Here is a 27,606-nt window from a genome sequence, read left to right as displayed (position 1 = left end):
GGTGACATGTGGCCTGCCTGCAGGGCATGCCCAGGGGTGATGGCCTGCCTGCGGGGCATGCCCAGAGGTGATGGGCTGCTTGCGGGGCATGGTCTGGTGTGATGGGCTGCCTGCGGGCCATGGGGAGGGCGGGAGGGCCCACACTGTCAAATCGGATGTAAAACTCCCGCGCACACCCCGGAATATGCATTCCCTGCTCGCGCCAGGCCGATCGCGTGTAAAACTCCCCGTGCACCCCCCGAATATGCGTATCCGCTCGCACAAGGCCATCGCGTGTAAAACTCCCCGCGCACCCCCAGAATATGCGTAACATGCTCGCGCAAGGCCGATCGTGTGTAAAACTCCCTGCGCACCCACAGAATACACGCAAGCAGCCCATCCACCCTCTGCATGCCCCGCAGTCAGCCCATCACTCCAGATCATGCCCCACAGGCAGCCCATCACCCTGGGCATGCCCCGCAGGCAGCCCATCACCCCAGACCATGCCCCGCAAGCAGTCCATCACCCCTGAGCATGCCCCACAGGCAGCCCATCACCCCTGGGCATGCCCCGCAGGCAGCCCATCACACCTGGGCATGCCCTGCAGGCAGCCCATCACCCCAGACCATGCCCCACAGGCAGCCCATCACCCCTGGGCATGCCCCACAGGCAGCCCATCACCCCTGGGCTTGCCCAGCAGGCAGCCCATCACCCCTGGGCATGCCCTGCAGGCATTCCATCACCCCAGACCATGCCCTGCAGGCAGCCCATCCACCCTGGGCATGCCCCGCAGGCAGCCCCTCACCCCAGACCATACCCCGCAGGCAGCCCATCACCCCTGGGCATGCCCCACAGGCAGCCCATCACCCCTGGGTATGCCTCGCAGGCAGCCCATCACCCCTGGGCATGCCCCGCAGGCAGCCCATAACCCCTGGGCATGCCCCGCAGGCAGCCCATCACCCGAGACCATGCCCCGCAGGCAGCCCATCACCCCTGGGCATGCCCCCATTAAAAAATATTAATTATGGTCTTAGTCTCAGACTTATAATTCACATAAGGCAAAAAGAGAATGAACATTCCAAAAATTGTCTGAAATACTTTGCTTGTGTTTTTTAGAGTGAATGCACACATTTTTGGGGCATCTGATGAGATGCAGATGTTTTCGCTACAAAGTCCTGCTCATGTTGGCATTTGCACATAAGAAGTGTGCAATAGAAACATGCGCATATCAGATGGACCATTAAATGCCCACTTATTTGTGCAGAAATGTTTGCACTCTTGTGCACAGGGCCTTTTTTTGTGTTTTCTTTGTGAATACTTGCAGCGCAATGAGGTGCGCGATGGTGCAGGTGCATCTTTGATCCATTGCGCATTTCATTGAGATGCGCATGTTTTGGAGAATCTGCCACTTTTCCATCTCTGGCTTGATGCTTTACTTTTTGACATGTAATCCTGCACGTCAGTCCATATTAGCACCTAGTGTCTCTTTGTGGGTCTGCAAATATTCTCCATAGGAAGCTGATCTTTTAGCTTGTTCTGTATTAATTTGAAGTTTTTTGCACTTAATAGCAGTTTTTAGTTTTGAAGTGCAAATTTTAGCTTTGTGTATAATAGCATTTTGATTTTAGATTGTGCTTTTAGCGCATCTGTGTGATTTTTCCATCGTGGAAAAGTCAGCGACAGAAAGGTTTGCATGAGAAATGTGCGAACCACAAAAGGTTCACACATTTCCCATGCGAACACGCATTCAAAACCCCTACATGCCCACACCCGCACCCAAACCCACAACATACCCACAACACTCCCCCACCCTCAACACACCCCCAACATAAACAAACCCTACTTACCTTTTTTACACGCTGAGTCCCTGCGTGATCAGGAACCAGCGCCACAGGGTCCTTTTCTTTATTTTTCTTTTTTCTTTCGTTTTTTTTTTTGGGAGCTGCAGGGGTCTATACCACAAAGTATAGTGAGCGGGGTGTTGCGCAGGACACCCCCGCAGCCCCCCTTCTTTTTTATATACTTACCTTCAATGCTACCACCAAAGGTTCGAACTTTTGGTGGTAGCATTTTTCGGACTTTTTACACAGTTGGACCTTTTTTTTTGGTCCAGTCGTACAATTCCCTTTGAGCTATATTGTGATTTAAATACTTACTGTGCCCCTCTATATAAATTTATACGGTAGTTTTTGCACAGCATCCATGCCTTTCAGCACTATATCATTGTAAGAGGAACTGGGATCTAAACAGTAAGCAGACGTGTTTTAATGCTTTTCTTCTGCTGAAAGCGCATTGCTACCAGGCGCCCCGCTCTGAACCACATTGCCCAGAGAGCCCAAGTGGTCTGTGGCGGTCCGTGAAGGGCCTGAAGGCAGGAAGTGCGAGCTCCTTTTACATCGCCCCCTTATGGGTATTGCCGAGTTTTCTGCTGCTATTATGGCTGCAAGAAACATTTTCGTTCATAGTGATCAAAGGGCTGACCCCCTGAGTATGGTGAGTCGAATGTCAGATAGTGATGTTAACATCACTCCTGACAATGCTATCTTTACGTCGTTGCATGGTTGTTTGCAAGACACGGTTCCTGACTTGCCCTACAGGAGTATCATTGCTCAAACTGTGTCAACGCTATTTCCCCCACTAACATAACGAGAGAAACACAGGTTTTGGACTCTAGCTGCACTCAAGATTGTACCTCTAATGCACTAACAAATCAAGGAGATTACGCCCGGGATATGGGGGCCACTCGCCTATCGTTCAGAGGATTGGTGGCCCTGTTTCAGAGTGGTCGGGGGTTTTCCCTGTGACTAGAAGCAAGATAACTCCTGTTAGAAATGTAAAGTTTATGATGTTAAACACTAGGTCCTTGGTGAAACACGTGGTCGAAATGGCCACGTACATTGAGGAAAATGAAATTGGTGTATGTGCCATTACAGAGACCTGGGGTCATAGCGCTGCGGGTCCCTCTTTGATCTGAGCCATCTCAGAAGGGTACTGCATGATTCGACAGGATAGGATGGAAGGGAGAGGTGTGGGGTTGTGGGTTGCGGGGTTGCATTTATCCTTGGATCCTCGCTTATGGTGTGGGAAATCAAAGGACAACTCTCAGAAGGGATAGAGTCCAAATATATTAAAATAGGACTCAATGCTGAGTCCACCATCAATATTCTATTGATTTATAGGACTCCCTCTGCGGCTGTGGATTTTGTACCTGCACTTTTTAACTCTCTTCTGCCTTTTTTGGAACTTAATACTAGTTTCTTATTACTGGGGGATTTAAATTTTTGGCTTGGGCAAGACGAAGATAATTTTGTATCTGAGTTGGAGGTGGCCTTATTCAATCTAGGCTTTGTTCAAAAGATGCACGTTCCTACTCTCTGTAAGGGGCATACCCTGGATTGGGTATCACTCTTAACTTTGTGTTCAAAGATCTTTGAGTGTTGCCCTGTCCCTGGTCAGACCACTATTTTGTGCATTTTACAGTGCAGGGAGGAATAAAAGGCGGGAAGTCCCAAGAGTTTCTAGCTAGAAACCTTAAGAATCTCACATTGGAGCGTATTGAACCCATGCTCAGAGCTGGTATTGTGAAAAATTCTAACACTAATACTCCTGAGGAGATTTCACAGCTTCTTTCTTCCTCTTTGGCTGATATTTCGAACACGTTGGACCCTTTCAAAAAGAGAATGTATAAGGCAGTACGTCAAAGCAATGCCTGGTTCTCCCCGTAACTCAAGAGACTCAAAGCCTCTACACTTAAACACTTCTATGAGTGGAAACATAATCCCACCATCTCAACTATGGTACCCTATAAAGGAGCGGCCAAAGAATATAAACTGGCCATTGTAGATGCTAAAAAAAACTCCTTTAATACTAGAATACAGTGTGCTTACTCTGATGTGAAGGAGTTTTGTAAGATTCTCATGGAGCAGGAAACTCCGGACTCTCATGATTCCGGCCTGCTAGTTAAGGATGTGGCCTGGTGCTCTGCGGTTCAGGAAGCCATGCATGGCAAATTGAATGGAATTAAGGCGGATATTGCCAAAAAAAAAAGAGAGTCAACTTAAGGTATCAGGAGCGGGAGCGATTGGAGATTTTTCAGATGTCCCCTTATCCCTCAATTTAGCTTCTCTGCCATAACAGTGTCAGAACTCGCTACTATAGTGGAGCAGTTAAAAGCCACTAGGTATAAAGATGATCCCTGCTCGGCCATTATTATCAAAACCTGTCTGCCCATCCTGCTGAATGCCATCTGAAATTTGTTAACGCCTCCTTTTCGGAATGATCAGTACCCCAATTTACGAATTATGCTGATGACACGCAATGTGTCATCCCTTTCTCGGGGATACATGAAACCGATGAAGTAAAGTTGAATAAGGTTTACACCATTATCAAGGGTTGGATGGTTCAAAATAACTTGCCTCTGAATAGAGACAAGGCTAAGTTGCTTATTGTTGGTACCCCATATATGCTACAGAAACTGGGTCTGGCTTATGAAAGCTTTCATATTGAGGATTCCAAAATAATTGTTCAAAAGAAGGTTAAGACGTTGGGTGTCAACTTAGACCAACATCTAAGCATGAAGCCACATGTTGGTAGCCTGGCGTCTTCATCAGCTTATTATATTAAGCTGTTGGCACACCTTCAACTCTTTTTATCCCAAGCTAATGCCGAGACTATTGCAAGAACAATTGTGGGTGCCAAGATCGATTACTATTATAGTCTGTTGTATGGCATCAACAAAACAGATTAAACAGTTGACAGGTTATACAGAATGGGGCATTGCAAGTGGTTATGGGTATCGCCCGTAGAGAACACGTCTCAGCGGCTAGACACGCTCTGCACTGGCCCACTGTTGAATCAAGGCTCCTGTTTCACCTTCTAGTTATCACTCAGAAATGTCGACAGGGCAAGATGCCGGTCTATCTTCAGGTTCTCTTGAAAGAGAAAACTTATAAGAGAACCCTCAGATCGAGGAACTCAGATCAGTTGGCTATCCCTAGGTGTATGACTATGAAGGCTTCAAAGGGAGCTTTCCAGATTGCAGTGCTAAAAGCTTGGAATGACCTGCCACTGGAACTTAGGTGTCTAAATTCCACCAAACTCTTTAAGAAGAAACAAAAAACTATCTGTTAGTTTCAACCTTGATCAATGATATCTGATGACCCTGATCTGGATGCTTTTTTTGTCTTCGCTTTTTGTTGTTGCGCCCTTAAGCGTACGGGTCCATGGCCTGCACGTTATAAATATTGAAAAGTAGGTTATATTTTTAAGTATGCTGGTGTTCCTTTGGTGTAACATTTTTTTAGCTAGATTATGTACTACCTTATCTTTGTAGCGTCCAAATGCTTAACATGTGGTTCAGTGAAACACTGGTCATTAACATAAGACTCATTTTGCATTAGAACTTATTTTTGCATGTTCATGTATTGTTTATGGCATCATAACCGGAATATGTATCTCTCTCAAGATGGCCAGCTGCCGTTAGCCCAGTGCCTAAACTGGCAATTCAATCTGTTCATTTCTGCAATGTCATTCCTAAGCACATTTCTAAGCACTTTTGCTGTGTATTTATTTGTAGAAATAAGTACATAATAAGTACATAATGCAAACATATTTGGTGATTTTCCATCGGGTAGAAGGTTGGTGTAAAGGATCCCACAATTTATCCTGAATCTGTTCTTGTTGTTTGATCCGTAGAACCCAGTCACTGGCCTGCTGTCTGCAAGCAAGGATCAGAAGGATGCTTGGGTTCGAGACAACATTTACAGCATCTTGGCAGTGTGGGGTCTCGGGATGGCATACCGGAAGAATGCAGATCGAGACGAGGATAAAGCCAAAGCATATGAGCTCGAACAGGTGAGTCTGTTAATCAATAGTTTATGACTTTAGTCCCATCCACCTTGATTCTCAGATCTAATCACTTATCTATGGGTTTGTGTATAGCACAGTCCTTGTTGTGTAGCAAGGGAGTGCTGTACAACAAGGAGGCACAGCAATTAGGTTTAGCAGTTGGATATGATACAGTCGGAAGAGGACAACTAGAAACGCGGTACTGAGGTTCCATACAAAGGCATCCGTCCCTTAACAGTGGATGGTCGCAGAAAGCCATTACTTGAGAGCCAGGGTGGTGAGTGTCGTTATCCGTTCTTGGCTTTCTTCTCATCCTTCACAGTGTGCCTACTCTTTATCTTGGGCAGTTACCTCATCTTCTACACTCCTCCCTCTTTGTTTTGTTGTTCCCCATCTCTCCTTGACCTCCTCTGTTCTCACTCTCTCTTTGTACCACCCTTATATCCTCTTATTCAGCATAGGTTGTCCTTTCTGTGCTGACGGTTCACAGATCTTCCTTCTCTTACGAAATTCATCTTCTGTCCCCAGATGTCTATACGCTGCCATACTCATTCCACCTTGCTGAAATCCATTTCTTCCCTGCTCCTTTTTCCACATTCAGCCCCTTTCCGACCATTCATTTTCTTTCCCACCCCCTCCCTTTCCTCTCTCATCTTTTCACAATTTTGGTTCATTTTTAACAATTGACATTCTTTTTATTCCTCAATAGCTGTAAGATATGTCCTTGCCTATTTTCAAGCTAGACACACCCTCATTCACACCTTTGTTCTCTTTGTCTTGACTACTGTTCAACTGGTCTCCTCTTTGGGCTCCCCGCCTGTGCTTATGCTCCTCTCAAATCAGCCGTTCATTGTTTGTTTAAGTTACCTGCTTGTTCTCAAATGTCCCCTCCTTTTGACATGCAATTCTGGATCCCTTTCTTTGCTCTTCTCCAGTTTAGTTTCCTTTGCATTGTTTGTAATTGTGTCCATGTTCATGCACCTGTTTTCCAGGGCTCTCTTATCCCCTTTCACCCTCCCCTTCACCTTCCCCATTCTTCCTCGCCAATTCTTCTTTCTGCACCTCGTGCAGCATCTTCCATTTTTTATTTTAGTCCTTTATTAAATCTTCTGATTTTCTTTCTGAAGCATAACTTCTTCGACCGGATATTTAGATTAAGCATACAATTGTGCTACTTTCGCTTATACTATTTCTGTTCTTTTGTTTGTTCAATTGTTGGTTAAATGTTTATTACAGGTATTCCGCCCCCCAAAAGTCACAGAAATAATATACAAGATGCACGATACATCTGCAGAATTCACAATTTTTCCATCATTAATAAATGCAGTTCAATTCACCATATAGTTAAAATATTTTTTAAAAACATATTCCATGCTAATAAACGCAGCAATTCCAAATATCTCTTTCTGGGCCAAGCACAACCCAAATTACCGGCAACAGCCAATAGTGTGCGCTGACAGCTGATTTACACAATTGTAAAGTTAAAATGGTGGGCCTTAGATCAGAGTTTCTTTTTCGTTCCAAATAGAATTGAGTTGAGTTTTGTAAACGCATGTCTCAATCCAGTAAATTCAACTGTGCCATCTTCAGAGAAGAACATACTAAAACTCCCCACTTCTTACAACAGATTCAGAAACAACTGTGATATAACATCACACCTTAACCCTGAAAACAGGCAGTATTGCACAAACCACCCACGCTCAAGCCCCGTCCCCAACACTCGGGGAAATAATTTACACTCATCCAGCCCATATGTCACCTATCCAGGTCTTTTCCATGATGTCTTCCCTGGCATATATTCTGTTGTGAAAGGTAACCACTCTTGTTGCACGATGTAGCTCGCTTCATTAATCTATTCTGCCAGGTGTTCCATGGTGTATACGGCCCTGGCGACCCCCACCAATTCCCGCTTAGTGGGAGTCTCCTTGTTCTCCCATGCCCTTGCTATCGTGACCCTAGCTGCCAAGAGCAGGTTTTCGGGTCATATGTATGAGGGCTCCACAGCCTCTCCAGCAGCGCAGATCCACATTGGGGTAAATTTGCTGCAATCTTGCAGGAAGCAGCTATCGCATATGAAGCAACTTTATGGCATTTAGCCTTTGCTGGTAGGATATGGAGATTGTTTTGGTCAACCTGCACATACTAAGCCAAGTCTCCTCTCCAATTGCCCTCTCAAGAACCGTTCAATTGTAACTTCACCCTGAGATCTTCTTGAGGCTCCGACCCCAATAACATTTGATATATCCTCGAGATCCAACCCCTGCCTGGACTCCCAGATACCAGGATACTTTCAAAGGCAGTGAGCTCCCTTGACAGATTATTTCCCTGTTTCTTACCCGTGAGTCCGCCTTTCAAGCAAAGATATAGAACTAACAAGAGATGACCCACCTGGAGAAGCTCCTGAAGCGGTTAAATGGAATTTCCCATTGTCGCATTGTCGTAGAGCTTTCTCACTCTCCCAAATCCCCCCTCATACCACAGTTGGTACAGGCTCGGCTCCTCGATACTATCTCCTAATGGAGGAGCCCAAATGGCATTCAAAGGAGAGGGTCACAGCGAAACCCATCTCATGTCTGTCCATTCCTTCCACAATTCCTAAATGACCCTCAAAATCGGGTGGGTCAGGATCCTGTGGGAGATATACTGTTGCGGTACCCATAGCCATTAATGCAATGGCACTGGGAAGAGCATTTGGTTCTCCAGAGCCACCCACTGTTTCGTGGACTGTGGTGTTTCCAGTGGTCCACCAACACCCTGAGTTGCGCAGCGCGATAGTATGTGAGGAAATCAGCAAAACCTACCTCTCATTGGTCCCTTGGTCTAGTCCGTGTTTTGAAAGCTATTCTCGGCCACAAACTCACCCATAGGAAGTGCAGCAGGAGGGCCCCATGAAAATGATTGGGTACTGGAATTGGTAACATTTGTAACAAATATAAAAATCTCCAAAAAATGTTAATCTTTATGATGTTCAGTCCCACTATCCAAGATAGCACCACTCCCATCTCTCCAGCTCCCATTTCCCCCTTCACCTCTTCCCAAAGTGCTAGGTAGTTTGTACTGTATAGTTCACTTAAGGGATTTGTTATCTGAAAACACAAGTACCTAATTGAGACTGTCTCAAAACTGAACTGGGACTCTGAGAAATACTTTCTCGCCCCTGGCAGAGACCTCGCCAATTGGAAAAAAAAATGATTTGGAATAATTAACTTAAAAACCACAGTTTCCCATAATCTGTGTATTACACCCCTGCTCCTCACCTCATCTATCACTGTTGGAGTAGGGACATTGCCGTCCCACAGCTCCATACCTCCTCTCTGCCTGGTATTCTTGTCTGTTCCAGGTCAGAGCATGCGGGCTACCGGGGGTCTCTGTTGAGTGTCCCACTCGGAGCCAGACACAGGATCTCCCTCAACCAGGAGTGACCGTGGCTCTTGCCACACGGAGAAGCTCTACTCGGCCCTGATTATCACCCAAGATGGCACCCCCCTTGCGATCCCTCTGGCGGTGTCAGTCGGGGACAGTAGTCGCTTCGCTTCAGGGGGATTCTTGTCACACCAAGGTCTCTCGCCCCTTCAGCTCCGCAACTAGACAATGTGCTGGCAGATGACAGGAAAAAAGGATATTTACATCAGGATATCCCGGGCTAGCACGGAGCAACAAAACACTGATGTCTCTGCGCTTCAGCTGTGCAACAGCGTCCCCCAGCATAGTCTATTGTTGAGAGTACTAGATCACTGCCATAGTTCTGTGTATGACTGTCAGGTAAGGCATGATGTGTCACATTGTTCGGAGTTGAAAGAAGCATCTGCAATACTAACACAAGTCAGTTGGCCATTGTAGATAACATTAGGATCATTGCCACACTTTGCTTATGACTGAATGGTTAAAAGCAGGAAAGACGAGACAAAAATATGACAGGAATGTTGAGGCGCAGTAGGCAAAGGAAAAAAACTGAAATATGGTATCTGTGGTTGAATAACAGAGGAAATTAATCACAGGGAGGGAAACAGTTCTGGGGAAACAGTCTAGTGCAGGGGTGTCCATGCCGGCTCTCAAAACCCCCCAAAAATCTATGGTTTTAATATAGCCACAAAAAATACATTTGAATAGAAGGATTTTAAATAGGAGTTATTTATATAGTAACTGCTTATCCTGATCACTTGGCCGTTTGGTCTCTCAGGGACTGCACATAGATACCCTTTCTCTAGGGGATACTGGTAGGTTGCCTTCTTGTACGTCTGGGGGTGCCTGTGCCAATTGGATGAGCAAGACTGAGGAAATAAAAATTAATCCAAGCAATATTGTGCTAAAATCATAGCATCCAGACTCACAAAGTTGTCCCATAGCGGAGGCACTCTTGATGCATGAAAAATACTTACGTTTTTTACATAATTTACATATTCAGAACTTCAGTTTCCGTTCAACATTCTGTGCAAAGTATATTTTGCAATGCACACTTCATTATTTTCATCATTTCAGAGCCACTGTATTTTTCTAATTTTGTTGTTGTAACTTATATTTTCTAACCCTTTGCATTAAACACATTTGAAATAGCCTACCAATATCGAAAATCCACTTTAATAGCAGAACTAAATTTGTTATTATTAGCCACCCTAGACCTCTACCATTTAAACAATACAGAGTATAATTACTTTTCTGTTTCAAAATACTATTTTATCCATTTTCCTTTATGCATTTTTTTTTACCATTCCTCTTAGTTAATTTGATCATATTTTCCTTTTCAGTAATTGTTTTCCAAAGGTTTTGATGATTAATGACACAGGTAGCATAATTAGGGCCAGGAAAACATTACCCCAATTGGAAAATCCAGACACTTGGTATTATAATTCAACTATATCAGCACCTACACAACACCAAAGTAAAACACTATCAACAAGACTTAAGGACGGACAGAACAAGAGGCAGGACAGGAGTACTGAACACAAAGAACAACAAACTCGTATCTAAGAGATCAATGGCAATGATCACCTTAGTTTCTTCGGATGCAAACCATACCCCTTGTCCAGTAAACCCGGTTAAGGAATTCTCTGTGATACAGTGTTCCTCGTGAATACTGCTTTCACACAGATCCCTTCACCTAAGGAGAAGTATTGGGTCTCTCCTGAACTTAAACTGAACCCCAAAATGCTTTTCAGCGTTTGTTTTTTGTTTTACAAAATGTTAAGCTTTTCTTTATGAGTCAAACCACCATGCACTGGGTGACCAGTGAGATTTGAATGATGAGCTAATTTGAGTTAGAAATATGTTACTGGTACCGTCATGTTTTGCTTGACTCATTTTACATGTAAACTGATGCTTTTTTTGTGTTTCTGCTTCCATTTATGGCTACTTTTTTTGAAGGTTTGGGTTAGGTTACAACCCCTAAAGGGACATCAGTCTAAATGTTCTGACTTTTATAATTATAACTCACTCTAGGTGCTTAAAACTTTCTTTAGAGCATCCCTAAACCTGTCCATGTTTTATCAGACTATCTGCACTGTCCTGCCTGTGAAAATAGGAACAAAGAGAATTATTCAGGGATAAAGGATGAGAGGAGTCTCACCAGGAGCAGCCTTCCCCATATTAAGCCAAATCCTTTTAATTCCTTTTAAATTAAAGAACCTTTATGGTTGTGTATGTTTCTGGAGGGCATAGCCTGGGCATCCTATAGAGGATGCGTGCACCAACCGTTACTGTTTGACTTTAGACAGGACCCAAAGAGAAGGAGAGGGGCAGGACCATCTATCATACATTCTCCTGTACAGCACCATGCCTGGGAGAGACCTCCGGAAGGTTGGGCAATCTCCTAATTTATCATAATCCTTGGATTTTTACTCTTCATAATGTGGACATAATCCTCATGGAACTGCAGCCTAATTTTGTCTCTGCATAGAGTATGCCTAATGCAGCGTGCCCTTTCTCCCTAGCATTGCCTGTATCCCTTCCCTGCCAGGGAGGACCAATTGAACAGGCTGAATTTACACTATGGACACCAGAGTGCCTTGGTGAATAGCAGTTAACTAGAGCAGGGTTGTCCAACTCCAGGCCTTGAGGGACGGAAACCTGACATGTTTTCAGGATATACCCCATTAATATTCATGACAAAAAAAATGGCATACATTTAGAATCATTGTATGCAAATTTACCTCATGAATATTAATGAGGGTTAACTTCAAAATCCCAAGGACCAGGGGGTAGGGTGGGCACCGCTATATATTTCAAAACTCGTAATATTTTTCAATTCTTCTCAAAGTCTTTCATGGGAACACACCCTATCACCTCGGCACAAGGTTGTAGTAATATCTGAAAATTAGGACCGGGTGGCTTCCGTTCCTGAGTGTGCTCGCTCAAAATTCCCCTTTCGGAGTTATCTTATATTTTAATCAATTCAATGCCTTTACTGCAATACTTATGTTGTTCAATCACACATTCAGAGCTTTTGTATGGTTTTTCAAATATATGATATTATGATATTCTTTATTTTTTTATTTTCCTGACTCCTCAGTGCCTCATTTTTATTTGCCAATGAATACCGGACTTCCGTCCATCTTCAGGGCTATAGGCACTGTCACTCATTTATCGTAACTAGTTTCACAATTCCACACATGTACAACATTACAAAATTGTATCATCGAATCCCCATTGACCATCATGTTCATAAGTCACAATAATAAGAAATACATTAATTTTGTCGTAACACATACCAAAGTGTAGTTTTTGTGTGAAGGTGAGTTTGCACAATTGTTAATAAGAAAAAGAAAGAAAAAAGAAAATTCATTGTAATGCATTGCCATATTATCTGCTGTATATTATAGCACCTTATAATAGTAACTAAAATTCTCTACCTGTTAGACTTCAATAACCCAGAGTGTTTCAATCTCTGGTAAAACACCCTTGTGCAGCCTATTCGATCTGAAAAGTCAAAGCGCAGTCTATTAGTTACTATCTCTACACTGCTTCCCGTGCTGATCTTGAATGATCCTCCCGTGACCGCTTACCTCACGTCTGCTCTTCTACTGGTATGTGCGAGCTGCCCAAAGGAGCTGCTGCACGTGTTTCGTGTGTTTATGTGACACTGGTTCCTTTGTGCATGCGCCTTGGGCTCCCGCGCCGTTTTCCTAATTGTACGTTATGTGTGTTAGCCGATCTCATCTCTCCTGTCACATTGATGTGTGCTGCATACTCTAACACTGGTATTTACATTGTATTAATGATTGCAAATGAGATTAAATTAAATTAAATTACTATGCGCTGTATTATTCTCTGCGCGTGCGTGCCACTCGTGTTAGACGTGTCTAGTTCTCGCGCATGCGTGCGGGCAGCAAAGTAGTGTCTCATGTTGACTCCTATGTTGGTATTCCATATGTTTATACCTCAGGCATATTATGGGTTATAATCATATGTTCTCAATGCAATAATTGCTTATGAACAACGGTATTATCCTGTTTTCTCTCGCTTCATCTCCTACCTCTTAAATTGCTCATTTATACTGGTCCAAGGATCATTAGAGTAAACAAACACATTATTTATAGACAACACTTTTTCTATACAAAATTTACTGCTGTTTTCCACATCCTCTGTGTGTATGCACAATATGTATATTACTGCTGTTGTTCAAATGAACCTAAGTAGTCTCTTGCTCTACCACAGTTGTCTGAAAATTAGGACCGGATGGCTTCCGTTCCTGAATGTGCTCGCTCAAAATTCCCCTATACATATATATTTGAAAAACCATACAAAAGCTTTGAATGTGTGATTGAACAACATAAGTATTGCAGTAAAGGCATTTAATTGATTAAAATGTAAGATAACTCCGGAAGGGGAATATTGAGCGAGCACACTCAGGAACGGAAGCCATCCGGTCCTAATTTTCAGATATTACTACAACCTTGTGCCAAGGTCATAGGGTGTGCTCCCATGAAAGACTTTGAGAAGAATTGAAAAATATTACGAGTTTTGAAATATATAGCAGCGCACACCCTACCCCCTGGTCCTTGTAATTGTCCCTTGTGGCACACACATTGGGCGGCAGCACGCACAGAATATGTCATTTGAAGACATAGAACAACTTACGAATGTTAGAGCTGAAACCTTGGGTTTCACATCGGCAGAAGCCGAAGCAATCCGGACACTGATCAGTGATTCTGCATGGAAAACGAAGATTGATGACCCTAACCCATCCAGGAGGATAAAACAATTGGAATATACGCAAAGAAATAAATAGAAAATTACACACGATAACACTGGGTCGATACTACAAAAATCAAAGGATCCCTAGAGGACTGAGAATAAATCTGAGGCCCACCCTATGCAGGGAAAATAAAGAATTTGTTTGCAAATGGGAGGCGATCCTGAACAAATGCTCCTTAGACTTGATTCTTTTAACGATACAAGAACTCACAAAGAACATTAAAACTTTAAACGAAGAAATTGAAGAATTAGAAAAAGAATTACACTGGTGGGTAAAGATGAATTGGAAACAATTCTGTCAGACATAAACCATAAATTGGAATCATAGAAGAGTGAAATAGATATAAAAAAGGTGAGGAAATTTCGCAGAGACACTTATGACTATCTAAATGGTGAAGTGTATACCTGGATGGACAAGTACTCCACTCGATTCCAGAGGAAGCCACATCAAGGGATCACAGACAACACCTCAAGTACAGATTCTGAAGATTCGAGAGAAAAACAAAGTACTACAAGAGGGACTGCCCCCACAGAAACACAAACAGAACAATCATCAGCAACAGCGGGTGGATCAGCTACTGCTCAACTTTTTTTAGGGCGAGCAACCAGGGGAAAAGAACAAGACGGGGGAAAAGAAAACCCAAAGGTAGAAACCAGGGGCGCAAGACAGAAGAAAACCTAGTGGTGAATATATCATCAAGAGTATTAAATACCAACGAGGATAGTCTACTCCAGAAAGGTCTGAGTTTTGTTCCCACCCATAGCACAACGATGTTTGAAACCAAGGTTGATTTGTTTAAACTAGTTCGGAAATTAAAATTGAAAGTGTTCTTTGATGAGCTAGATACTACACAAATTGGAGACAAAGATCCAGAAGAACTTCAAGAATTCAGAAAGAAAGCACCTTTATGCCACCGATAAATGTCCCATCTATAGACATTTTTCATAGACAAGTGCTTAACGACATGAAGAAAATCTCATTTAGACGACCTAAACATGGCAATCTAAAACCCAATGAATACAACTTGTTGAAAGGTCTGTTTGGAGATGAGGATAGTGCCATACGGCCAGCAGATAAGGGGGGAGCACTTGTTATCATGGACAGTAAAGATTACCACGACGAGTGTATGAACCAACTAAAGAATACAGACGTATACTCGGAATTAGATGGTGATCCCACTGTAGGAATATTGAAGAATCTTGAAGAACTACTGGACAAGTCGGAAGAATTAGGTTGGATAAGCGAGAAAACGAAATCTTTCCTTAACAACAAACACCCTAGGATTCCTAACTTTTATACCTTGCCGAAAATACATAAACACCCAAGGAATCCCCCAGGCAGACCCATTGTTTCTGAGTGGACAGTCTACTACAACCACTAGGTCAATACATCGACCAATTTTTACAACCATTGATACAGAAAACCGATACTTACATCGAAGATACCACTAATTTTCTAGAAAAATTGAGAAACACCAAACATACAGAGAACTCCATTTTGTTTACAATCGACGTAAAGAGCTTATACACATCCATTCCGCACAATCTAGGGATGGAAGCAATCGAATGGTTACTCTTGAAGGAAGGAGAATTGAGGGCCATTAAGGAATTTATACTAGTACTACTACAATTTATTTCTGAGAATTCCTATTTTCAATACAGGAACACATTTTTCATACAGACATCAGGAACGGCCATGGGCTTCCATGGCTCCAACGTATGCAAATACCTTCATCCATAAGTTCGAAAAGGATCATGTATTGGAACATGCTATATGGAGCAATTACATCTCCATGTGGGTTTGGTTTATTGATGACATTTTCGGGTATCTGGATTGGTACAGAAGAAACATTGAAAGATTTTTTCACCTATTTGAATAGTATCGATCAGAGAATTCAGTTCACACATGAAATATCTAAGACTGAAATCCACTTTTTAGACGTTGCAATTCAAATTCACAAAAACAGTTATCAAACCAACATCTACAGGAAAGAGACAGACCGCAACAATTTACTGAATCACTTGAGTTTCCATCAGCCAAGTTTGATCAGGAACTTGCCCTACAGTCAGATGATGAGTGTAAAACGAATTGTAAATGACCAAGCCACATGTGAGAAAGAGATTGAAAATATGGGCGAACGATTCGAAGCAAGAGGGTACAAACCTCTTGAGATAAGGACAGCAAAAGAACATCTAACTAAGTCGACGGACAGAGAGACAACCAAGGATAAGAGTGAACCCTCCATCGTTTAGGTTTCATGCTACTCCCTACAGAGCAACATAATTAAGACTGTAAGCAAAAAGAATTGGTGTACATTGATGAATGACACAAGGGTGGAACATCTGTTTAGAGAGACGCCAACGTTTGCCTATAAAAGAAATGCAAACTTGAGAGACAAACTGGTGAAAACCAGACCCAGAATAAAGCCACCTGTAACTACAAGAAAGGGAACATACCCATGTTTGCATTGTAGCAGCTGTAACTTTGTGACCAAAGGAGATACCATTGACCAGACATGGACGGGAGAAAGAATAAAACTCAGAAGCTATGCTACTTGTGACACCCTGAACATAATATATGGGATAAAATGCCCGTGTGGCATCTACTACATTGGCCAATCAAAAAGACCAGGAAAGTTGCGATGCTACGAACACAGGTCATGTGGCCGTAATAATAATGTGAACTCAGCAGTGGCAAGACATTGGAATCTAATGAAACACAACATTAGCCAGATGAGGATACAAGTTCTTGAAGTCATCAGACAATGTAATGCAAATGAAGATTTGGGAAGAAGATTAAACCAACAAGAATCATATTGGATTGATCAACTTGACTCCCTGAGACCAGGCGGTATTAATGAAGAGATAAACTTTATGTGTTTCTTGTAACCCATGGAGGGAGGATACATGTAGGCAATAAACTCTGAAAAACATGATCTTGATACTGTGCAGTCCCGCAGAGTGGCTGACACAGAGGGGCCGCACATAATGTCCTGCAGGGAATAAACCACCTGTAGGACGTAAGGCAGTGGCAACACTGCCAACCTGTGGTACCCGGGTGACAGACAACTGTGGTAGAGCAAGAGACTATTTAGGTTCAGTTGAACAACAGCAGTAATATACATATTGTGCATACACACAGAGGATGTGGAAAACAGCAGTCAAATTTGTATAGAAAAAGTGTTGTCTATAAATAATGTGTTTGTTTACTCTAATGATCCCTGGACCAGTATAGATGAGCAATTTAAGAGGTAGGAGAGGAAGGGAGAGAGAATAGGAGAAGACCGTTGTTAATAAGCAATTATTGCATTGCGAACATATGATTATAACCCATAATATTCCTGAGGTATAAACATATGGAATACCAACATAGGAGTCAACATGAGACACTGCTTTGCTGCCCGCACGCATGCGCGAGAACTAGACACGTCTAACATGAGTGGCACGCACGCGCAGAGAATAATACCACGCGTAGTAATTTTAATTTTATTTTATCTCATTTGCCATCATTAATACAATGTAAATACCAGTGTTAGAGTATGCAGCACACATCAATGTGACAGGAGAGATGAGATTGGCTAACACACATAACGTACAATTAGGAAAACAGCGCGGGAGCCCAAGACACATGCGCAAAGAAACCAGTGTCACACAAACACATGAAACATGGCGGCAGCTCCTTTGGGCAGCTCGAACGTACCAGTAGAAGAGCAGATGTGAGGTAAGCGGTCACAGGGGGATAATTCAAGATCAGCACGGGAAGCAGTGTAGAGATAGTAACTAATAGACTGCGCTTTGACTTTTCAGATTGAATAGGCTGCACAAGGGTGTTTTACCGGAGATTGAAACACTCTGGGTTATTGAAGTCTAACAGGCAGAGAATTTTAGTTACTATTATAAGGTGCTATAATATACAGCAGATAATATGGCAATGCATTACAATGAATTTTCTTTTTTCTTTCTTTTTTCTTATTAACAATTGTGTAAACTCACCTTCAGATGAAAACTACACTTTGGTATGTGTTACAACAAAATTAATGTATTTCTTATTATTGTGACTTATGAACATGATGGTCAATGGGGATTCAATGATACAATTTTGTAATTATGTACTTGTGTGGATTTGTGAAACTAGTTAGGATAAATGAGTGACAGTGCCTATAGCCCTGAAGATGTACGGAAGTCCGAAATGCATTGGCAAATAAAAATGAGGCACTGAGGAGTCAGGAAAATAAAAAATAAAGAATATCATATATTTGAAAAACCATACAAAAGCTTTGAATGTGTGATTGAACAACATAAGTATTGCAGTAAAGGCATTTAATTGATTAAAATATAAAAGATAACTCCGGAAGGGGAATTTTGAGCGCGCACACTCAGGAACGGAAGCCATCCATCTAGTCCTAATTTTCAGATATTAACTTGAAAATCCCACATGTTTTCGTCCCCCGAGGCCTGGAGTTGGTCAACCCTGATCTAGATGGTCAAAGTACCCATTCACCCACATGCCTTTTAAGAACACTGCTCCCTGTGTGATTAGACCCTTGTCACGTCACCTTGTTAAAAAAAGGCGTGGTGCATGTTCCAACACTCGTCGTCCCCAAAGCATGAGCAAAATGGGTTGACCTTCAAGCTTTCATTACAGCCAGAGGATCCTAGCCATTGCCCTCATAAAGGAGGACGAGAGTCTCACTTTTTTGCAAGAGTCTACAATAATCTACTGAATTCTGTTGGGACCCTTGCCCCCCCCCTGTTCAGTGTGCCAGAATATAGAAATCCTGCTGTCATCATAATGGGGATATTGACCCTGACCACACTCATCCACTTTCTTTGGCCATTCCTGACCTCCCAATCTTACCTTGAGGCTTATCTTGAGGGTTCACCTCAGTCAAAAATGTTTCTACTTGAAAACCTCCTAGCAAAGTCTTTCAAATCTCTCTAAAAAAATACTCTCTTCAACCAGGAAATCTTAAACCCTAGACGACCCGGTGGAGGTTTTTGCTTCGCAGGTTGTTGATATTTTCCATAGGGAAAGATTTGTCCTAATATCTTGCCTGGGATGCTAAGTTTGGGGCTTTTTCCAAAAGTACACTGGGTGACGAATGTGTTGCTTCACACTTCAATTAAATGTGTCTGCTACGTCAGTCAACAGTAACCCTGTCATACGGGTACAGTAACTCAATGTTGTCAACCCTTCCAAAATTTTTGTCCAATTTCGATGGTCAAACAAGTTTCCCCACATCCCTAACGTCCCTTTGCTTATTATTGGGCTTGCTTTGGTCTTTACAAATAAACAGACTGTACATGATATTTGTGTCCTATTTTGGCCTTTGTTGTGCCATTGAAAAGTTAACCCCTACAAGGTTCTACTTGCCTTGTGGTTTGGCTGCTCAACCACACTAGCAGAGGAGTTTATGGATATTAATGTTTACTCAGAACACAGAACTGGAAATAGAACATTGTGCGGTAAACCCTACATTTGGTGGCACCCCAAGAATGTATTTCCAAAACTAGCACCTGAATCCCTACATTTGCTTAGACCTCTGCTCAGTGGATACGGATTACTTATGGTCGAGCTGTATTGGAATTCCTTAGGATGTGGGGCCCTCCCATTTGCAGAGCCCTGGTGAGGGAATCCATTTAAATCCAGATCCAGTGTTTTTCGGTTATTTGGAATCCAAAGCTAGGTATGGCCTTTCATGCAGGCATCACAGTACCTTAACACTGTTAACATGTGGCCACCTCTTTGCGACTCCCTTGCTTCATTATTTAAATTACTAAAGGAGACCGGGGATGCACCAGACTCCATCATCCACTTCCCTTCAAGGTGAAAAAGCCCAGCGCTATGCCTCCCCCTTACGTCTATGTTGCATAAATATGTGAGTAGTGCCTCACATATAGAAGGTCAATAGGAACCTCAAACCTGTAATGAAGCACTGCTGTAATTCCCCCATGGACACTACGCCAGTGAATACAAAAGATGTGTATTGTTTACTTTCTTGTAGAAACAAGACTTTGCAGAAACCTTTAGCACAATTACCAATTACTTACACACTGCTAGTAAAATCACATCATTACTGCTCCAGTAAGAGTTTGCTGAAGAGCTTACCCAGTGGCCATTCCCCTATATTTGCAATGATTTGAACTATTTCTCAGGAGGATAGCTCAGGGGCAACGTACTTGCCTTGGAAGCAAGACAACAAAGAGAAACACAGGTTCGATCCCCGGGTCTGGGTTTAGAAACCCCTGGGTATTAAGCTTGTTATAAATAACCTTTCATATCATATCATATTTGTGAACTGACCCTTTATATCTGAAATTGATTAGGCTGGCTCATACTTTGCCATTTCAATAAAACAGTATCCTCTTTTATGGGAGGAAACTCAAGACACCTTTCCTCCTTTGCTTTATTCCTGGCACATGTTGGCATACCCAGGATTGCTGCCCTAGTTAGAAACTTGATAATAGATTACCTGTGGACCGTCCCTGTTCCGTGCCCTCCTTTATCCACGAAGTAAAACTCCTAACGCTCACCTATAGAGATGATGGGCTAAATTAATCTATTCAGCTTCCTGCCCTTGATGCCTTTGGAGCAAAACCTGTGCGAATGCCCCTTCAAAGTAAGTGCCACAAGTCTCTCCTTCCCTCTAATTCACCATAACTGCTCCCGTCACAGTTTGCCATGGGAAGAATTATAATTCCTCTAGCTACAGGGTGATTGCCCCCTCTCCCTTCCTTTCTCCTAACCTAGGTTTATTTTTATACCTCACACCCTACTTGTCAATCTGTCAGCCATCAATCCATAATAATGGCCAATGCCTTTCTTGGGTGCCTCATCTATGCCTAAGCTCACGTGCTAGTCTCCATGGACCTTTGTCATTATGTTTTGATCCATATAATGGTCGTTTTCCTGCCAAGAGGGGAGGGGCAAATCTGAGGAAATCCTCAATGGGACTCTCCTCAGTCAGGGACTCTGTTCACAGCATCATTCACCCGACAAGAGAAACAGTCTGTTCTCTTTATACTTCCTCACACACTGCCCACACAACTCCTCCTTCCCTGTCTTGTCATTAGTCTTCCCAGTCCATGGCTCAGTCAATTGTCAGCCAATGCCGTCACTGGAAACTAGCCACTCTCTTTCAGCCTCCCTAGAGATACCATCATGCCACCCACTGCCTGACCCCTGCCACAGCAGCGCAGAGCCACCCAACCAACCAACAAACTGCCAGACCCCGGCCACAGCAGTGCGGAGCCACCCAACCAATAAACAGTCAGCAAGATATCACACTAGGAACTAATGATTTGAAAGCAGTGATCGAAGTGAGCGGGAACGGTCTGAGCAGTGTTGTGCTATATTTATTTTTTCTGTTTACCATTCCTTTACTTTTTACGACCATATTCACCATTGTATGCAGAGGATTTGTCCATTCATGTCCTTGTGCAAGTGTAAAGTTGTAATAGGAGTCTTAGCTTGTAGTCGCTTAGACTATAGCAATGCCCCGGCCACAACACCTGGTCACATGTTGCACTATGCTTCTACCTTCCCTCTCTACGCTGCCAAGACCACAGTTGCACACCTTTTTTCGGTACCCTTCTACCATTGTTCGAAAGTATAGCCCCTTAAGCACCAGGCAGCTTTTTGCCAATTTACTGGCATCATTCTGAGCCTATACAGTGACATGGGGGATTACAGCCTCTCTTATCGAGCACTTTGTAAGATTCTCCAAGTCTCTTCGGGCATGTTTCCTCCACTAGTCAGATGCTAAAGCATCGACCTGAGGGATTTGAACCATAACCTGCATATAGAATATTGTTAAAAGCACCGACAGGCATCTGAGATTTAAAGGTCTTCTCTTTTTTTCTTACAGAATGTTGTGAAGCTAATGCGGGGGCTGCTGCAGTGCATGATGAGACAGGTATGGCAAAACTCAAAATGAGAGACATTCACAATGATTCATTTGTGATTTATATACATACCTTGTGAAAAACAACCGTGCTCCGTTCTGACACACTAGTCTGGGGGTCACCTGCACATGCTAAATCTTGTTGCCACATTTCAAGGGAGATTTAAGTCTTCACGAAACGGGTTTTGTCCAACACCTGGCCTCAAGGACTGTATCCATGTCGGATTTTCAGGATACCCCTCATTAATAATCATGAGATACATTTTCATACAATGATTCTAAATGTATGCACATTTCTCCTCATGAATATTAATGAGAGGTATCCTGAAAACCCATCAGGATCCCAGCTCTCGAGGCCTGGAGTTGGACAACCTTAGCGAATAAGGCAGAGTCTTGTAATGTATCAAGCGCAGAGTGAGTATATCTTCCCTAGTGTCATTTGTGTGCTAGTTGTATTTCGTGTTTTGAAATAGTGGGGAAAGAGTACACCCAGGTATGCCATAGAGTACACATTTTATTAGGTGCAGGGATTCAGTATCAATCATACTGTGTCCTGCAGTGTTTGAGCAACCCATTCAGAAGAGGGTTTGCAGGATTAACAATCGCATGAATTTCTATGATTGTCTCACTAGTCCCTTATCACCAGAATGTGCCTTATTGGGTCTTCTATGCACTATAGTAGATCCACCTGTGCCGTTGGCCGACAGGATTCTCAAAGAGATACAAGTTGTGCTGGCATCGCTCCCTCCATAGCCTGTTTAATCAGAGCATAATGATAAATGTGCGTGTGCTACAAAACATACACTAAAGACAGAAATTCTCGCTCGAAAACTATATAATGTTAGGTTATCCTGCATTTGTATAGTGCCTCCTGTCATAGGTTATGATGTTGAAGCGCTTTGCCTGTCAGAGAGGCAAAGGAGAAGTATGATAGACTATTCAGTAGTAGTAAGGAGGAGCAAAGTTAGATAGATAGATGGGATGAGGGCAAGGGATAGACAAGATGCTCAGGAAGTCATGAAAAGGAAAAGGTGGAGGCACTGCGTTCAATTGCACCACATTTATTGTGGGACTCAACTGGGGTGCAGCACTGGAAGGAGGGATGGCTGGAGAGAGGTTTCGCAGTGCTAGGGTTATGTTATTTTGCATTTGTGTACCTTCTACTGTCATAGTTCATGGCATCTTAGTTCTTTTGTGTGTCAGAGAGCCAAAGAAGCAGTATGATAGAACATTCAGTATTGGTAGGGCAGAGCAAAGTCGGGTAGATAATTGGGATAGATAAGGTGCTCAGAAAGGCACGATAAGGAAAAGGTGGAAGAGCTATGTGTACAATTGGACTGAATTTATCATGGAACGAAAATTAAAGTACCTCGGGAGTCATCTCGCTCGTCGCAGTGGCCCAACTCATCTCCCTCGTCGCAGTGGCCCAACTCATACCACTGCCCAAGTAAAGTTCATCAGGAGTCATCTCCCTCGTCGCAGTGGCCCACCCAGTACCACTGCTCCAGCAGAGTGCAATGGGAGCCATCTCCCTTGTCGAGGTGCCCCAACCACTACCATTGACCCAGCAAAGTGCATCGGATGTCATTTCCCTCATCGCAGTGGCCCAACCATTACCACTGCTCCAGAAGAATTGTGATGGGTTTACCAAAAGACTGGAAAAGATAATTGTGGTTCCAAGGGTAAAAGGAAAGGCCAATAAGGCCGTGAGCTTTTCTACTTCTTAGAAAGAGTTGAAGGAACTGATAGAAGCTTTCTGTAAAAGTGCTGAGGGAGCACGATTGAGAACTTTGACAAAGGAACCAAGGGAAGGAAGTCATTCCCATGGCTCTATCTTGAAGGGATATTGAAAGAACTGCTATCACGATAAATCTGAAGCAAGACACCAAGAGAAGAGGGGCATTCTCCTGGTGAAGTAACTTTACTTTTGTTATAGACTTTTGGTTTAAGTGGTAGGTTTCTGACAGATGACGGAGAACATATTATTTTGGATGGACATTCTAACAACCCACTTTAGTTTTCCTAGGTTGAGGCAGGGCAAGCCCTGAGAAATAGGGAGAGATAGGTTTTTCTTTTACAATAAAAGTTTATATCCCAAACATGACCCCTCGTCATTCTCCTTCTTCTACACCCTCACAGTACTTAAACCCACCTCTTGCCTGTTTCTGGCATCCCCAGCTTACCTGAGTTCCTGGATCACCCTGGGTGTGCTACTCTAGGATAAGGATGGGGTCAGGAAAGGTAATAGGTATAGGAATTCCCCAAATCTCTATGAAGAAACACTAGGGTAGATTAAATGTACAACACAAGGAAAGGCAGAAAAAGGTAGGCTGGCGTACAGTATTTTAGTGAATGGATGGTAACTATATATAATTTGAATCAGTCACAGTAAACTATCAGGTATTGTATTTTTTAGATAAAAGGGGGTTTGGGAGGGAATTCTGTACACTCCTTGCATTTGCGCTGATTTTCGACAAACTGTCCCATTAAGGCCATACAAAGGGCACTTTGTAATACAAAGAATGTGCACAAGAATCCTTACTTGAAAGACAAACTGGCCAGGGCTCTCTAAAGATACACTTTAATGGAGCAGGTCGTTTAAGGTTCTCCTGTGTCTTTTGATGGTGATTTCACAGCAGCAGCAGAATGTAGGGGGCCACAAAGTCCTTCTTTGCGGGCTATGTTTGCCAGGTGCCGCCCGGCATGTTAGCAGTAGCTTGGGGGCCTCTGAAGGGAGTCATCACCGATCTGTGTATCTCAGGAGCAGCCCACAGCTAATTGCAGCAATTGGGGTCCCTGTATAGTGTTTTCAACCCGGGCCACGTATCCTGGAAATGGCCAGTGGATTCAGTCTGGGCCCACCTGTGCAGGTGGGTCCAGCAACAGTCACACAGCACTCCCCTTCCTCTCGCAGTGATGGAAACGTATTTTGTGCAGGGAGCCAGGGAGGCGGCAGTGAAGATGGACAGGTAGTTCCAAGCTGTGAGCCGGGCCATGGCTGTGACATTGCATGCTTAGAGGGACCCTTATACTCATTTCTTTCTCACGGCACAAGCGCTTAAGGGGGGTTATACTTTAGTCAAGTCCAAAAGACGAATCATGCAAAAGCTCTGATGAACCTATTCATCTTCCAAGGCTCCTTTCTGAGGGCGAATCTCAGCTACTGTGTCCACACTCCACCCTTCTTCTAGTGACCAGCAGCAGAGGAACATGCTGCCCTCTTCCCTTGACCCAGTGGAGCGATTTGCAAACCCTCAAGACACGTAGCCCTGAGCCACCAGCCGTTGACCACTGCTTGAATCCTTATCAGACAACATGGACTAGTGAGAGCAAAGACAACCAGCATCTTTTGTGACCTGCAGTCGTTTCCAGAATCTTCCAAAGAGCTGCAATGATACTAAATACCACATAGGTTGCTTCGGCCTGCTCCTTCTGCATCCCTGTGGCCTGATTAATTTTCTACCTAAAACCATAGACACTGTAGACCACCACACCGGTCACCAGGACTGTGGGAAACTTTTCAAATACTTTCCAATAAATCCTTGCAAAAGCAGTGACAAGAAATGTTTGAACGCTGTGTGCTGATGGAAAGATGAGAAAGAAATGCTGCTAGAACCTCTGGGTAGGGCCAGTGCTGGACATAAATTAAACTAAAATAAAATAAAACCTGACAGGTTCTGAAATGTGGTATTGGGTCATTTCCAGAGAGTCGTTCAAACTGCTGAACTGTAGAGCTTTGCATCACATAGCAGCCTGGCCATCTACTGAATATTTAGGACCCAGCACTCAAAGGAACTTTGCAGCTGGTGCATTTAAACTTATAAGCAAGGCGCAGTCTGAAACCACAGAGAAAACATGACTACAAATTCACTGAAGGATACCTTGGGCAATTTGCTTTAACAGGCCTATCTCCTGAATTGGGATGCATACTAATTGACCTTTTCACAATTGACCTTGGTAGAATTGACCTTGGGAGAATTGACCTAATCTAAAAGGTCAATTAGGACATATATGAGGGGGGAAACCCCCCGCAAACCCCCACACAATCCAAAAACCCCTGCAACCCCCCACCCAATCCCCTTATATTATTTATAGTACAAAACCAACCCAATACATATATAAAATAACTAACATAATATAAAGGTCAATTGTGCAGATGGTCAATTAGAACCACTATAATTAGGTCAATTAGGGCAAAAGGTCAATTGTAAAAGGTCAATTTGGGTAAAACCCTGAATTGGACTATAGCACCAATAAACCTCAGGCAATGATTGCTGCTAGATCTGAACTCTGTGCTAAAAGCATGGTTTATTCCAGCAAAGGGTAAACCAGTTTAGAATGTCTGCATTGCTGCAACAAGAGAATCCCCTCTAAGGATTATGGTTACAGTCAGTGCTTAATTTGTGGGGTATTTGCCAGGACTCAACCAAGGCACTTATTTTTGAGCCCTGGCACTTATTGTCTCAGACTCACTTTAATTATCAAGTGGTGATAGTCAGTGCATCCATCAACCATAATGAGCAGGTGTGAGCTGTAGTGTAGAAGGCAAAGCCTCTCTCTCGGCGTTCCGTGTGCTGGTTAATGCCGCATCAACCAGCACGCAGAACGCCGACAGAGAGGCTTCGCCTTCTGTAACAAACAGGGCCTAGGGATCGATCCTTTAATCTTCAGTGGAGCAATTGCTTCCTTAATTAACTTAGAAAGAAGCAGAATGAGCCCAGTTTTGAAAAAGGCCTAATTAGGGCTGAAACACGTGTAAACATTTGGGCAAGATAACATAGGACACTTATGAATCAATAAAGTGTCCCATGTACTGACTACAGTGAACGTGTATTGATTTTGAAAGTGTTTGGTGCTTCCTCTCGGACATAATACTCGGATTTAAACAAACTAAGCAATGGGTATGCCTTAAGGTACCCAGGAGGACTGATACACTACGCTATACCAGGTTACTTTATACTACAAGCTGTAGTGTAACCCCAAAATATGTCGACACTGTGGGAAGCAGCTATGGGTGGTGGCAGCGGTGGTGCCCACCCGCAGTGTCACAGGAGTGCTAGAAAATATTTGAGTCCTGGCACTTATTTTTTTACAAATTAAGCACTGGTTACAGTTCCAGGTTAGCTTTGTTCGCCTATTTTGCTAGCTTTGAAAAGAAGCCTAAAAAAGCACACTGTGCACTTCAACAATTACGTTTTGAATCTGTATTAACGGTTTCACCCATTTAACGCCTATTGGATTGGTATTTTTGTTTTTCATTTGTTGAGAGCAGTAGGTGCTTGGAACAGAAGCACTGTCCATAGGGCTAAGCCTGCTGGCAGCAATGCCACTACTGGGTGCTTTACAAATGAAAGAAGATGCCGGGAGAAGCAAGTTACATTAACTTTAGTGAACAGAACAGTGATACATTTTGTACAGTACCAGGGATTGGTAAGCGACAGAGCCCAGAAACAGCCCTATGGTAGGGGTAGGATTTGGGTTGGATGAGCCCACGACCAGCCCCAGGATAGAGGGTGGTTTTTGGATGGGATGAAAGGAGCACAAAACAGGTGCTGGAGCAGGTGTTGGATGGGGTGACCAGAACCAGTACAGGGAAGGTGGAAATAGGAAAGCACAGTCTTGTGTGGGGAGGCAGAGTGGTGGGAGAAGCCATTCAGATTACATTAGCCTCACCGAAGGAGAAAGT

The 27,606-nt window shown here is 43.3% G+C and overlaps 1 protein-coding gene across 4 annotated transcripts in view; it reads left to right on the top strand.

The window, feature by feature from the left end:
• PHKA2 (phosphorylase kinase regulatory subunit alpha 2) overlaps positions 1-27,606 on the top strand; it is an 840,998-nt gene that overhangs the window by 211,224 nt on the left and 602,168 nt on the right. For all 4 annotated transcript variants that reach the window (XM_069636956.1, XM_069636954.1, XM_069636955.1 and 1 more), the window contains exons 3-4: positions 5,674-5,832; positions 21,885-21,932. In XM_069636956.1, the coding sequence (XP_069493057.1) occupies positions 5,674-5,832; positions 21,885-21,932 (207 nt within the window). The remainder of the gene's footprint in view (positions 1-5,673; positions 5,833-21,884; positions 21,933-27,606) is intronic.

The sequence above is a fragment of the Ambystoma mexicanum genome, chromosome 7p (assembly GCF_040938575.1).
Source record: "Ambystoma mexicanum isolate Mex_15411 chromosome 7p, UKY_AmexF1_1, whole genome shotgun sequence".
Classification (NCBI taxonomy): Eukaryota; Metazoa; Chordata; class Amphibia; order Caudata; family Ambystomatidae; genus Ambystoma; species Ambystoma mexicanum.
The sequence above is the reverse complement of the archived record's forward strand: the minus strand, read 5'-3'. Positions and strand labels throughout refer to the sequence as shown.